Consider the following 15,066-nt stretch of genomic DNA (forward strand, 5'->3'; position numbering starts at 1 on the left):
AAAGCACAAATTAGGGAGCAGAGCAGAGCAGCCCAACCCAGCCCAGCCCAGCCACAGGAACCACAGACAGGGAATCCTTCACCAGGATCTCAAAGCTCTCACCTTGGCTTTGGACATAAATCTTCTTCCGAGCATCTGGCTTTAAAGAGAAGGAGAAGAAAAAAGCTTTCAGAGTTCAACATGAAAATATCTGCTCAATCCTCAAAAAAACCCCACACTAAAGAGCAACAAAACACATGTCAGTGTGATTTTCTTCTGACTATTGAAAATCAAAACTATTAGATACATTTAGTAACTCCAAAAGCCAACAATGTAATTTATATTTACTATGTCCATTTACAGTATCAATGAAGCAATTTTGCAATAAACACAATCACCAAGTTAGTACAAATATATATTTTTTAGTTTGTCTCTGTATCCTCTCTTATGATCATTACCCTATTTTTCTGGAATAAAACAAATTTCAACTGTCTAGCTGAAAATCAGCACTAGTTCCCAAAAAGCTGTTGGTCTTGGAAGACTGGTTTTGAAAATCCAGTTTATATTTATCTATAATACAATTTATAAACATCTCAGTTTCAGAAACTGCTGTCAAATATAAAGACTTGCCTAGACTGGAAAACTGGTGCCTGGTGGTTATTGCAGAACATTCACAAATAAAAATTACAAAATAAATTACCTTAAAATAGCTGTAGTAAAAGAGGTAATTATTACACTTCCAAAATCACTCCTGAAGCGCTGTTATTTAATTTAGGTGATTAAAGAAGCAATTTCCTATTTCAATATCTTTCTATAACTCCAACTGTGGATTTGTGGAATAATTTTTTTTTTAGTGAAAAGAAAATCAGTTCAGAAAGAAACTTCAATTCTTGAACCAGTCAGCTCAGGAAATAGGAAGCCACAGAAGTGATTTTTTTTTTTTTAAATTGCAGAGATTTTGGTTTTCCCTGTTGCTCCTTTGTGGCTGCCCCTCAGTCCCCTGCCCAGGCTCTGCAGTTACTAAAAATGAACTGGGAAAAGAAACTGGAAGAAAAGAGGTCACCAAAAAAGTCATCTCCAAGCAGCTCACAGATGGGGAGGAGGTGGTTTCTGAGAATCAGGGTGAGCAATGTCACCAAAATTACACAAAAAAGCAGCAAATCCACATGGGAATGAAGTGGGGGAGAAAGAAACAGCTCTGCGCTACCTGGGGATATTCCATGGACTTCATCTTCCTTGAGCTTTTGTGTTCAAAGGATTTAAAATAATAAAAATAGTTTAACACATCGTCACATCATTTTATTACCTAACAGTGGACCTTCTCTGACTAACACTTTGAATTTCCCAGCATGATAAAAATGATAAAATTATAAAAAACCCCTGCAAGCAATGGGACAGCACTGCCAACCCCAGAACTGAACTCTGCAGGAAAAGGAAGCAAAACAGAGAAAACCAGGAAAAAGGAGGTGGGAAAAGCAGGGGGCAGCAGCCTGAAAACAGCAAGTTAAGAGAGAATTTCAAGTTCAGCATCCTGGTTCCTGCCCTGCAGGACCCCAAAGAGCTCAGGGAGCAGAAACAGCCCTGGAGGTTCTGAGAGCACTGGGACAGGGCTCAGGGATGCACTCACTCTTTATAGATCAATTTTCTCCTATGTTCTTATTCTAAATGGGCTTGAGGAGAATGGGAAATGAAATGAATGCTAATAAAAGTGGCTTAGGTAATTCTTCTGCACCAGTTTTATGCTCCTGAAATAAAAATCTGACCATGGGCACGAGATCTTTTACAGCATTTGAGGTGCTGATTCTGGAACTATTTCAAAGCTCAGTTTGGTTTCCTCTCCTTACACTCTGTTACTTTTGTCCTTTTCTTGCTTAATATCCCTGACAGAAGCCGTGCCCTTTCCCTTTTACCCATCATGAAGTTCATTGTAGTAACTATTAAAACCAAATCACATTTGTAAAATAAAATACCAAATCCCATGTCTGCTCATGTATCCTTTCAATAAAAACAGATTTTAAAAATCAATTCATGCTGGAATAAGGCATTGTATATCCTGCACTCTCAGTGATTATTTTTGAGGCCAGAGTGCATTAATGGCTATCCTATGATGCAAATTGGAACTGAAGAGGTGCCAAGCACTTTGTTTTAATTTCTTGCATTAATTGTTCAGCCTCAGCTGGTGTTTGCAGGGTGAGGTGAGTGAGCCAGCACCTCCTGCAGGAGGGAGCTCCTGCCTTGCTGCTCCCATCCCCAACGGCTCCTGCTCACCCCTCACCGGTCTGCTGATCAGCACACAGAAAAATCAAATCTAATTTACCTCTGCAGCTCACCTTAAGAAGTTCGTTCTATTTCCAGAGCTGACCAAACAAGTATTTTCAAATTATACCTCCAAATTCTTTGTTGTAATTAATGCTGTCTGGAGGAATTTTAAAGCTTAGTAAATGATGCCAAAAGAAACAATTTGGCATCAGGAGAGACTGGGTAACAACAAATGATTTGTTTTAAATGTTACAGAGAAACACTTCCTGAGCTGCTCCACACTCTCTGCTAATCCTGAAGAGCTTTTAATGCCAGGCCCCTCTGACTGCACATCAGCATGAAATGCTCTCTCTGAAAGGACAGCAGGGCTGGGAACAATGCAGATTATTGCAATTCTCTGCATATTTAGGGCACATTTAGAGCATGCATATCTGCTAATACAGTGAGCACTGCCAGCACACCAACATACCCACTCTGCTGCTGCCAGCTCCTTCATTTCCACCGTGAAAGCCACCGCAAACCTGGTTAGGGGGACAAAAATAGTTGGGATCATCTGCTTAAAGTGTTTAAACATTAAAAAAAGTACTTCAAAAAAAAAAAAAAAACCTTGATAAGAACTAAGATCAGAGGCTTACAAAGCTGATCCCAGCTGAAAGACAAAGCAGGCTTTGCACTTGTTCCAGCAGGAAATTTGGTTAAACCAGCAGCAGTTCCTCAGGCTATCCACTTGTTCCAGCAGCAAATTGTGGTTAAACCAGCAGTAAACCCTGGTTAAACCAGCAGCAAACCCTGGCTAAACCAGCACAAACCATGGTTAAACCAGCACCAAACCCTGGCTAAACCAGCAGCAAACCCTGGCTAAAGCAGCAGCAGCTCCTCAGGCTTTCCTGGGAAGGGGAAGTGAGGATTCCTCAAAGAGAACCCCAAACAAGGGCACAGCTGCCAGTCTGCCCAAAGTAATGCACACAGCAGCAGCAGGATTCCCATAAATGCTGAACTAGAACTCCTGCTTTTGCTTGGTGAAACAAACCTTATTCCCCTACATGTGTTCTGTAGGATCTGCTGTATGGCCCTGCAATGAATTTCACACCACAAGCTTTGAGGTTATTAAAGCCCATGCAAACGCTGCCTTTGTCAAGCTGCACATGCTCCCTCCCCAGATCGTGCAATTATCCTTTCAATACATCACATTAACAAGCATAAAAAGATGTCACTTCTAAGTCTACAAAATACTGTTCAATAGGAAAAAAAATACCCCAGAGGGGTACAAGCACCATTTAGAGGGATTTGATTAAAAATGAAACACTCATAAGGCCAGACAGTGTTCAATAGTTTGTTTTATGGAATGTGCTGGGATATTGTACTGGACAAGTAATCTACAATTCATGATGCTTTCTGCTTAGAACCCTGCAATCAATAAAGAAAAAAAATCAATGTTTCTTTTAATAACCATGCAATGAATAACAGCAGTGATGCTACTGGAGAAGAGGCACATTCAGAATAACTTCTGGAAAACTGAGATGCTTTTCCTCTAGTAGAGAAAATATTGTAAACTGCACAGGGATGTCATAATACATTTTGAAAGATCATAGATAATTCAAGCTGTTAAGGTATACTTCAGGTTCCCAACTCAATAGCATTAAAAAACATTCAGTAAAGCAGATTTTGTATTAGCTGTATTTGTGACAGATGATATTTTAAACAGAGATGGATCAAATGGACACACTCGGAGATTGTTTTTATGTATTTCTCATTTTGCACAGTGCTGAAATCCATCTGGCACATTAGATATATTTTTCCTTTCCTTCAGACCTGTTTAAAGAACAACTTCTGATTATTTGATAACAAAAGTAAACAAGTACATAAATTTTTTCCTGAGTGGAACCTTAAGTTGCTCTCAGCTCCAAGCCACGCTGAGGCACAGGAACGTGCCCTAATGATTTTTCAATGAGTGTGATTAAGTGCTGCCTTTAAAATCTGTTTGCTTACCGCACTTTATGGGGGATTACAGACAGAGCAGCACATCTCTGCCAGTGCCGAGTGAGCCAATAATAGCTGGGAAATGGAGAGGCAGCAGCAAGGACAGAGCAGGAGAGAGGAGCTGAGCAGATCCTGCCTGGCCCAAAATCCATCCTGCTCTGGGTCTGACACCAAACAAGGTTTCCTCCCCCACCACAGCCATGAGCAAACACTGCCCAGGTCAACAAACCTTTGGATCAGTCAGGAGAAAACTGCTGGGGATGTTGAAACCATGAAACACGCTCAAAAGTGTTCTCAGTTTTTAGTAATTTCCTCTGGTTTAGGATCAGTTCTTGCTCTACATTTGATGACTACACCGGCACAGCACCAGAGCTTTCCAGACTTTAAAACACCTCAAAATGCTCCCTTGTCATTTCACCTAAAACCTGAGAGAATTTGCTTCAAGACTTTTTTCAGTCTCTGCTTCCTTGCTCATGGGCCCAGGGAAAGGATCAAATTTCAAAGGATCAAAAAGGAGAAAAAAAATAAAATTTAAAAAAATCTGTTTGTACCAGAGGGATCCACTTTTCAAGCAGGCATTCTGTGCACAAGGTGTGTGTGAGGAGCAGGGCAATCCCAAACAACCAGGCTGCATTTTCTGATCAAACTGCTCCCCCTCCACCACTGAATCACAAACACAGGTAAAGGTCACCAGGATTTCAGCACTCCAGGGTTTTCTGCTGGCCTCCACACCTTCCAGTGCTTCCAAGTGTGTGTGGAAACTTCCTAAAGATCTGCCTCAAAAATGCAATTTCCTGTCAGAAACCTCCCACCCTGCCCTTACCTGGCTCTCTCCAGCACTGCTCCCATCACCTGGCGCTTCTCTTTGCATTTCACGTCTTCATTGACATCTGTCCCACCAAAGATGATCCCAAAGGGAATTCTGCTCCCTGCAAAGCAATCAGAAGGGGGCCAATATGTCATGACCAGAGTGAAAAAGTGCATTGATAGCACTGAATCACCTATCTGAGCAAAAATCTCTGAAAAGGAAACTTGAATGTTTATTTTTTCAGTACTGTAACCCCACACACAATAACTGCACTTTCACAGGACATCAAACCAAATGGGAAACAAAGTCTGTTGATAAAAACAGAAAATGTACCATTGATTTCAATTTGTATTTGAAAGTTAAGTGAGCTGTAAGATCAGGATGTATTAGCATTGCTAATTTCCTCATTACTAAATGAGAGAGCAAGCAAAAAGAACGAAAGACTAATTACCATTCTGGCTACTTGGAGAATTTCCTTGGCACTTGTTGATATCACACTCCAATGTTTGCAGGTGGAGGGAATTGATGTGCACTATCAAAGCACCACTGCCTCTAATCTTCCAGAGACAGACTGTCTGTAACACCATTAAAATATGCACTGCCTCTGTCATAAATTTAAAAAGTGAATAATTATGATGCCATCTATTGGGTGTGCTGATCCTGTAAACAGAATTTGCAGGATGAGGCCAAGCAGATCAATAGTGTGGCAGCAATGGTAGTGCAATCACTAAATTTCTAAATGTTCCAGGAGCCAGGAATGTTCTCTGGATCTCTATTTTGTCCCAAAGTCTGTGATAACCTTTACACTTTGACTGTGATAATCTAAGCAACCTTACTAGTACTGCCCTGCCTTGCAGAGATTTTTGGTTTATTTCTCTTTCAGTCACTGCAGATACTTTTTAGAGCAGTGCAACTGATTTATTGAAACTCCTGAGCTTTTGTAAGGTATCAGGCTTTTAGATCACTTGGGACTTTGAAAAGATAACAGAAACAGCATTTGGGCATTGCCATGCAAGTTAAACTCCAGTAAAACTGTACTCCAATGAACATTAAAATTCAACTTTATCTTCTGTTCCTCAGCAAAAATCCCCAAAAAACCCAAAAAAGATGGTGCTCAGACTTTCCATGTGCTTCCTCCAAAACAATTCAAGGTCTTGTCAAAAAACCCAATCATCTCCATGTTCCAACAAGCCTTAATTCATATGTGAGCATAGTTTATTTTACATTTATATATTATATTTGTACTTTTTGTGTTTGTATTTCAGGTCCCTGCTGAAACCAGAGCCCCTGTGGAGCAGAAGCAGCCCAGCAGAGCAGACACAGAAATTCAGGCTGTCTGCAAACCCCCAGAACAGTGAGGGCACTGCTGAAATCCAACCCAAGCCCAGAGCTGCCCAGAGATCAGTGGAAGGTGCAGTTCTGTGCCTTTGGACAGATTCCTGTAACTCAGGGTGCTCTCAGCTGAGGATGCACAAAGTGCAATTTCAGCAGGTGAAATTACTGTCTGTAATTCTCAGAGCCAGGGCTCCCAGTCTATCATTAGTGGCAGGCTAAAATTTTGTTCTCCGTGGCTAAAGAGAATAGAAAATTTTATTATTTGTCTGATAACATCCTGTCTCCTGCAGTCTGGCTGACAGGAATGTTATTTCACGTTGAAAAACCCTGACTCGTTTTTGAGCAGAAAAATGAAATTATCCTCCCTGCTTCCTTCCATTTGAGCCCAGCTCTCCTTAGCCAAGCCATTGTCCTCTGAAAGAACACATTTACTGAAAGGATCTAATGTTAATGTAATGCTCTCATCCTGATGTAGTTAAAGCACTTAATTACCAAGAGCACCATGTGGTTTAAAAGTACATTTATTTAGTTCTCTCTCTATCAGATCTCCCATCGAGAGGGATTTTTAGCATTTCTGAACGTTTGCTGAAATGGATAAACAGAGAGAGGATATTCTGTGTGGGTTTGTACATTTACAGCCATGTGTAGCAGCTAGGATTCATTCTCTTCCCCTGCAGGACTTTTTGGGAGGTATTTTTATTGCAAAGCAGGAGGAGGATTACCTTGCAGCAGTCTGCCTCCTTTATAGAGGTGAATGGCCAGGGCTGCATCAAACTTGTCTGAGGAGGTCAGGTTTGCTATTTCAGCTGCACTTCCATACATGAAAGCATCTTTAAGAACACAGATGTGACCTGCAGCCTGTAGATGATTCCTTCATTATTGGGACAAACAGAAAGAGAATAAAGAAGTCACTGTTAATGTTATAGCACACCAGCGAATGAGGCAAACTTAATCAAAACGTTTTCCCTCCAACTTTGCTCTTTCAACTTTATGTCTTTTTTGTTCAAGCAGATATCAACCAGGAGCTTCTTCACAAGGCAGGTTTTCTTTGCCTGGAAGATATTTGTTATCTTCACCACTGGGAAGCCACAGGCACCTTCCAGCAAGGTAACGCTGCCTGGGCCAAGCATGATCACCACAAAAATCAGAAAAAATGAAGCATGGTCAGGACCTTCCTGACTCAACTTATTATTCTGAAATAATCCCTCCTTTTGAAGGGAGGTGTCAGAATTCTTGTGTCAGGCCTTGCTCTTAGAGATTCTCAGCCCCTTGTTCTGCAGAAAGGACACCAAGTGAAGAAAGCACAAGCATGTCCAGCTGGTCAATGCTACCAAAACCACAGAACATCAAAAATGAATGCATCAAGAGAGCCAGAGAGCTGAACTGTGTTCCCCTTCTGTTTGATGGTGGGTTTAATTGCTTCTTGTCTCAGCTCACCATTTATAAACCAGGCAAAGGATTATTGAAATATAAGCAAAAAAACTTACTACACAAAAGTAATGACACAAATACCTTCACAACCTGCTTTGAAATCTCATTTCCAAAAAGCAAAAACAACCAGCAAGCCCCTGGCAGTGAGCTCTGCCATGCCCCTTTCCTTGCAGTGGTTCTCATGTGAGAACATTGGTGCCAGGGCTGCCAGAGCCAGGCACTGGTGATTACAGACAGCCCCACTCCTGCCCCAAACAGAACCAGGTATCAGGGCTCCAGGAACATCAAATCAGGCATCAGGGCTCCAGGAGCACCAGCAAACACCCAGAGCAGCAAATCCCAGCTGACACGGGGTGTTTGCACTGCCAGGATCACACAAACACCACAGGAACGTGCTGTGCTTATCCCGTATCGTGGCGCTGATTGATTTCTCATGATGTATTAATTGTTCTGGCATTGAGATCCTGCTAGCTCATTGGCTGCCTGGATCATTCAGCTTTCATCTGATTACTGCACAGCCTCCCCAGAAATGTGATTTTCTGTGATTTTCTGTCCTGCAGAAGTTAGTAATTCCTGCAGAAATTGGTGCTAAAAGTGCTGTAACATGTCTGGGGGCCTTGGAGGGAATGTGCCAGCCCTGACTGTGTCGGACAGAGCTGCACTGGCACCACACACGGTGCTGGGTTCCCTCCTCAGCCCCCAGAGAAACTCCTTTCATTCCACTGTCCCAAACCAGACCAATAAATCATGATATCTGCTAACAAATAATGAAACACAGCCACATTTCAAGCTCCTTGTTGACACTGCTGAGCCACTCTCAACACCAGCTGCCCCACGAGCTGGTTCCAGGTACCTGCCCTGCCCTTGCACAGGTTCTCCATTTATATCCCAATAGCGATGCCCAAATCTCCCAGCTGTGGAGGGAAAATCTCCCAGGCGTTCCTTGGGATGCTGCTGCAAGCATTCCATCATTTCACAGGTGCTCATTAAATGGTCTAAGAGGGTTTTTTCCCATCAGCATTCCAATTACCATAAATCACTATCATGTACAAGCAATATGTTTGCATATTACAATTAATTTGAAAATAACTCTCTCAGGACATCAGGAATCGAGAAACCCAGCCAGGAATTCCAATCAGAAGTGGTTTTTTTAAATATACTAGGGATGACTACTTCTCCACACATTCCACAGCTCCACATCTCCCTGGGGAATGGCAGCTGTTCTGCAGTAAATAGAGAGGGATTCCCCAAGTGTTCCAAGGCTCAGAGATTGTGCATTACCTCTACAACTTCAAAATTACTTCTTTACCCATTTTTATTCTACTCAGGAGCACGTAAAAAATTTGCATACATCTTTAGAAGGAAAAATAAGCAAATATTCCCAGAATAATTCAAATTCCCAGATTTAAACAGGCCCTGATCCCCTGAACATTCTACTGAGTTTGATCTCATTAATCACAAGTTTCAAATGATGCATCCATGGAAATACACGAGTGTAGAAGCTGAGTTATTGGGTAGTATTTAAGTGCTGAAATTCACAGCATTATTTTCATATTTTCTAAATGGCTTTTCATCTTTATAACCAAAAAAGCAGAGTGATTTTCACACATATGCTGTTACCAAGGAACATGATTGGGGAGTGCTGCAGTTATTGCAGGGATGTTTTTGGAAGACTGATCTGTGTGTGAAGTCACAGATGTCCCTGAATGAGGCCCAGGCACAGGAGACACATCATCCATATCTCTTCTCCTCCTGGCAAATTCACATTATTTTGCCATTTCATAAACAAATACTTGGTGAATGAGAAACAAAAATCAACCCAGCTCCTGCTGTCTGGGGATCAAATGCAACACTGGAAATGCCAAATCTCAAGGCTACATTTTCTCTCTATCATAGTTCTTAACAGAGGAGATAAATCCCCAAGAGTCTCAACAAACCCTGAATGTTGCTTGGAGCTAGAAATTGCCTTGCCCATTCTCCCCTTTGCTGAAACTCCCATGGAAGCCAATGCCATGACTTGGGGAAATATTATTTCTAAAGTGGAGTTGAGCTGTCAGATCCCAGATTTGGGGTGTTTTTCTAAGCAGAAGGCATCAGGGAGAACTCCAGCCATTCAGTAAATGTGACAGAGCATTTTTAGAAGTACATTACACTGGCCACTGCTTACTCTGATATTTATACACACCTGAGTATTGGACAAAGTATTTCCCAGTCCCCCTCATTTTAGCATTCAGGAAATTAATTTCTCTTTGTTTGGTACATTTGTAAAATTCGTTGGAAATCACAAAGCTTATAAGTGAAACTTTCGAGTGTGTTCTCTGGATCCACACTGTGTGCAGAGATCCTGCTAAAAGCTACAAGCCTTTCCTGACACATTTTCACTTTGAGATTTCTATACAAAAACCATTTTTCTCTAACACATCTGTGAAATACCAAGCGATGTTTTACAATGTTTAAATTTTTATTCCCTACATAATTGATCACTGCTTCTCACTTCTCCTGGCTAGCAGCCTCCCTCCTCCAGCATGAATCTGCAGTTCACAGGTTTGCATGTCAGGAAACAGTTTTAGAGTTCCAAACACAGCCTGGCTGATGAGAAGGCACAGGAGTTAAAAGTCTGCTTATTTCTAAGGTATTATGGTTGTGAAACTTGCTCTGTTTTGTGTGATGTCTTCCTTTCAGAAACATTTACCTTCTAAATTTCAACTGATATTTAATGGAATTACTTGCAGACAAAGAATGTTTGATTTCCAAAAAGTTCCTGGTAGGTGGATACACTGACACTTCTTGAATGGCACAAAATAGGCTTCATCCAAAAATATTAATTATCTCTTTCCCTCAGCTGTCTGCTCAGCACAGCAGCTGTGCACCAACTCCTGTTAAATGTATGTGGCACAATTCAGAGCTTGTTGAGGGAGCAGAGTCATTCCACTGCCTCTCAGAAACTTGGCCAGACCTGAATACTCACAATTCCCACTGAAGCTCATCAAATTACACGAACTTAAACCCTGCCTGATCTCCTGTTTCCTTTGTAAATGATCTTATTTTTTCAGAATTGTTAAAACAACACGTCCTTCATTTCCCTCTCAAACCTCTCCTTGAAGCAACATAGACAAATTGCATTGGCACGAGTGAACCCTGAATAAAGTTCACTGTGAACCACAGAAATTAAAAATGTGAGCGAGGATGGGGACCAGCTCCTCCTGTCTGTGTGCTCTGAGCTCAGTCACTGAGCTTGGCAAGGACCAGAGAACTCTGCAAGGCCTGAACCGTGTTCCACACAGTTCCTGCAGTGCGCGCCATGGTGGTACCAAGGGCAGCCCCTGTAAGAGATGGACTCTTGCTGAGGTGCAAAGAACACCTGTTCTGGGTTCCTGCTCTGGGGATGGCCACAAAGGGCCAGCAGGGATGTCCCAGCAGGAAAGTCCCAGCAGAGACATCCCAACCTGAGCAGGGCCAGCAGGGATGTCGCAACAAGGATGTCCCAGCCTGGGCAAGGAGGCCCCAGCCTGAGCAGGAAGGTCCCAGCCCGGGCAGGGATGGCCCCAGCCCGGGCAGGGATGGCCCCAGCCCCGGCAGGGATGGCCCCGGCCCCGGGCAGGGATGGCCCCGGCCCCGGCAGGGATGGCCCCGGCCCCGGCAGGGATGGCCCCGGCCCCGGCAGGGATGGCCCCGGCCGGGATGGCCCGGGCAGGGATGGCCCCAGCCCCGGCAGAGCCATCAGGGAGGTGCAGGAGCTCCCAGAGCTGCCCTGAGGACAGGAGCATCCCCTGCCCTGGAGTGTTCCCCTGTGGGATTCCAGCTCTGGCACACAGGGTAAAATGAAACAGTAGAAATGTCTGCATTACTGAATACTCCAATAAATGTCTAAGCTCAAAACCAATTGTCCAGAGGAATGATAAGCACCGTTGGATTTGTGGTTTAATTCTCTTGCAGGTGATTACCTGGAGATTTACAGAATGGCTGTCTTAACTGGCCAGTTAATGAGAGCCAAAACAATTTCTCCCTCTCCACAAAACATTTACATATTGGCAAAACAGTTACTCTAAATCTTTCTAATTAACCTATTAATTCCAGATTTCTATTCCTCCTTACTACCAAGTAATAAAAGATGAACAAAACATTTCAAGGGGCAGGGAAGAATAATTTCTTTTCTTCCTTGACACATCTTTGATCTCATTTCTAAGGTTGAACAATGGCAGCCTAAGCAAAGACTTTTGCTTAGTGCTGTATTTATTCATTGCTCATATTTTTTAAGGTGATTAAAGATTATGCACACCAATAGGAAAAAAGCCCACAGCACATTCATTATACCACTTGTTTTAGCAAGTTGATTTTTAGCCAAATTAAATTCTGGTACCTTTGTCACCACTTACTTTAAACTCAGGAAATGAATATCTTATTTATGAAAAGATGAAGCAGTTATTGGAAGAGTTGTAATATCATAAACAGAGAATACACTGTTATATTAAGCCATAAAATTAATCTATGCTGGCAAGTGTTCCACCTGGAGACAACACCATTGTTTCATTTATATTTAACCAAAAGTTCAAAATTCAAAAAAAATCAGGTAAAGGCACCTTGCTAAGCCACTGTACCTCAGGACAATGTGCTCACATATTCACTATCAATATCTGTAATTAAAAGACTTTTATATAATATGTGAACCCTTGCTTTTCTGGCTCATTCAGACTTATTTTAACTAGAAACAATGCAGAACCTGCTTTCCACTAGATTAGCTCTGAACAGCTCCAGCCTAAAAGTACGTCTGACTTCCCTCCAAGTGGAATTGACGAAGAAGGAAAGTAAATATTTGATTTATAAAGGTACATAACCTCATAGAGGAAAATTGAGCAGTGATGTGCCCAATAACTAGTCTTGTACTATCCAGTGAGAGCAAAGGGTAAGATACGAAAGGAAATGCAGAATGCCACAGGAACTCTGCTGCAATGTACAGGCATAAAAAGAAGTATATATACGCACATAAAGAATTCACTTGTCTCAATATTTTAGTAACAATTGTGGTTTTAAAACAGCAGAACCTTCAGCTTTCTCTGGAGTTCCTATCCTCAGTGCCTGGGTGACAGGACCAGCAGACATGCCCTACCAGCACCTCATCCAACAGAGCAGCCCTGCAGAAGTCTCAGGCTGCACTTGCTATGACACAGGCAGTGTGAAAACCTAATGTCTGAGGATGCTGCTGTGCATAACCTCACATGAGAGACAATGCACAGATCAAGGTCAGGGAAAACTTGTAATAGCAGACTATCCCAAGAGATTCATCCGGGGAGAAACAGCTAAACTATGGAAAACTCTTAGATAAGATGAACCCAAATCATTATTGTGGGCCTCAAGAGGACAAAACCATTGGGAAATTGTTTATTTTCTATAGTGATTCATTTTTTTATAGCTGACGTGCACAGTGAAGCTCCAGCAGCAATGCTCTCAGACACATCCCTTTCCACGTCACAGAAAAAGCCAGACGGGGACATGTGGGATATTTCTGCGGTTCTGTTCAACCGTGCGATTTCCCAGCACTGCAGCGCCGTGTCCGCCATCCATCCATACATCCATCCATCCATCCCCACGAGAGCCGCAGCCCGCAGCGAGGGCAGGCACCGGAGCGGCTCCCGCACGGCTGCAGCCGGGGCTGTGTGGCACTGCCGGGCTGCCCGTCACACCGTGTGTGCCAGCCGGGGCTGTGTGGCACTGCCGGGCCGCCCGTCACACCGTGTGTGCCAGCCGGGGCTGTGCGGCTCTGCCGGGCCGCCCGTCACACCGTGTGTGCCAGCCGGGGCTGTGTGGCACTGCCGGGCTGCCCGTCACACCGTGTGTGCCAGCCGGGGCTGTGCGGCTCTGCCCCGCCGCCCGTCACACCGTGTGTGCCAGCCGGGGCTGTGTGGCACTGCCGGGCCGCCCGTCACACCGTGTGTGCCAGCCGGGGCTGTGCGGCTCTGCCCCGCCGCCCGTCCCACTGACTGTGTCATCCCCACAGCCGGGGGCAGCCGGGGCTGTGCGGGACCCGGCCACGCTGCGGGGCGAGAGCGGCCCGGGCTCCGCCGGCCGTGCCCGCTCTGGGCACGCACCGGGCGGGCACCGCGCCGGGCAGCGCCTCAGCGGGGGCGGCCCCGCGGTGTCCGCGGGCTCGGCCACCGCCCCCCGCACATACCGGCCCCGCTGGGCTCTGCCGCCGCCCCCCGCGCCTCCTGGGGCCGCCGGGTTCTGCCGCCCCCCGGCACACCCCGGCCGGCAGAGCCACCGCACTCCCGGGGCCGCCGGGCTGTGCCGCCATCCCCCGCACTCCCGGGGCCGCTGGAGCCGCCATCCCCCGCAAACCCCGGGCCGCCGGAGCCGCCGCCCCCCGCACTCCCGGGGCCGCCGGAGCCGCCACCGTGCGCCGGCGCGGGCCGCGCATGGCGGGCGCGGAGCGCAGCGCATCCTCCCCATCGCGGCACTCACCGGATCCTGGCGGCCGTGGTGGCGTTGCCGGTCTGTGCCCGCAGGCACGCCAGCAGCAGCAGCCTCATCGCGGCCGCTCCGCTCCCTCCGCTCCGCCCGCCGCCGCCTCACCTGCCCGCGGGCCCGGAAACGGCGCTGCGGAGCGGGGCCGGAGCGGCCGCGGCCCCGAGCCCTGCCCGACCCACCCGGGCGGGGATGGGCCGGCCCTGGCAGGTGCTCCCGGGCAGAGGTCTGGGTGCCTGCCCACGCCTCTGGACTGCGCTGCGGGCCCTCGCTAGTCCGGCACAGAGGTGACTCGCTCGGATCATGGCCGGGGAACGGGAATTCAAAGGCCTCCTGAGGACAGCAGCACAGCCTCTGCTCCCGCTGCCACCCAGGAGGCGCCCCGTGCTTGGGGAAGGAACAGCCATAGGAAAAAACCTAAAGGTGGGTAAGATGCCAAGCACCAGAACAGCCAGAGGAACACGCTAGTCTGAAGAGTAAGGAATGAGATGGTCAAAGAACACTCCCAGCATCAGGAAGGCCTCAAAACGCAGCAGAACCAAAGGTGTGCGAGACCAGGGAAAAGGCAAGAAACCACTGCAACAGGCAGAACCCAAAGATACAACAAAACAGGGAAGAAAAAAGAACAAACCTGAACTCCAGATGAAGAAAAAGATATCCCAAAGCAGCAAGGCAGTGTTCAGGATAAAAGGGTCCACCCCAGTTAGAGCCAGAAACACCGTGCAGCTGAGTGGGGCAGCAGCAGGAAGGTGAGAGGCCAGCCCAGGGAGTCCATTGGGAGATCAATAGGAAACAGGTGGCTGATTGTAGAT

General features: G+C 45.6%; 1 protein-coding gene across 3 annotated transcripts in view; it reads right to left on the bottom strand.

The window, feature by feature from the left end:
- The window catches only part of GLT1D1 (glycosyltransferase 1 domain containing 1), a 35,299-nt gene extending 20,233 nt beyond the window's left edge, over positions 1-15,066 (bottom strand). For 2 of the 3 annotated variants that reach the window (XR_010442118.1, XM_064726706.1), the window contains exons 1-5: positions 14,252-14,479; positions 7,084-7,232; positions 5,042-5,147; positions 2,708-2,759; positions 103-139 (exon numbers count right to left, since the gene is read on the bottom strand). Coding sequence is in view for 2 of the 3 variants with exons in the window: in XM_064726706.1 (XP_064582776.1) it covers positions 103-139; positions 2,708-2,759; positions 5,042-5,147; positions 7,084-7,232; positions 14,252-14,319 (412 nt within the window). In the remaining variant the exon portion in view is untranslated. Of the gene's footprint in view, positions 1-102; positions 140-2,707; positions 2,760-5,041; positions 5,148-7,083; positions 7,233-14,251; positions 14,480-14,885 lie in introns of those variants that run through there. The other variant, XM_064726707.1, reaches the window with a different exon arrangement.

The sequence above is a fragment of the Zonotrichia leucophrys genome, chromosome 15 (genome assembly GCF_028769735.1).
Source record: "Zonotrichia leucophrys gambelii isolate GWCS_2022_RI chromosome 15, RI_Zleu_2.0, whole genome shotgun sequence".
Taxonomy (NCBI): Eukaryota; Metazoa; Chordata; class Aves; order Passeriformes; family Passerellidae; genus Zonotrichia; species Zonotrichia leucophrys.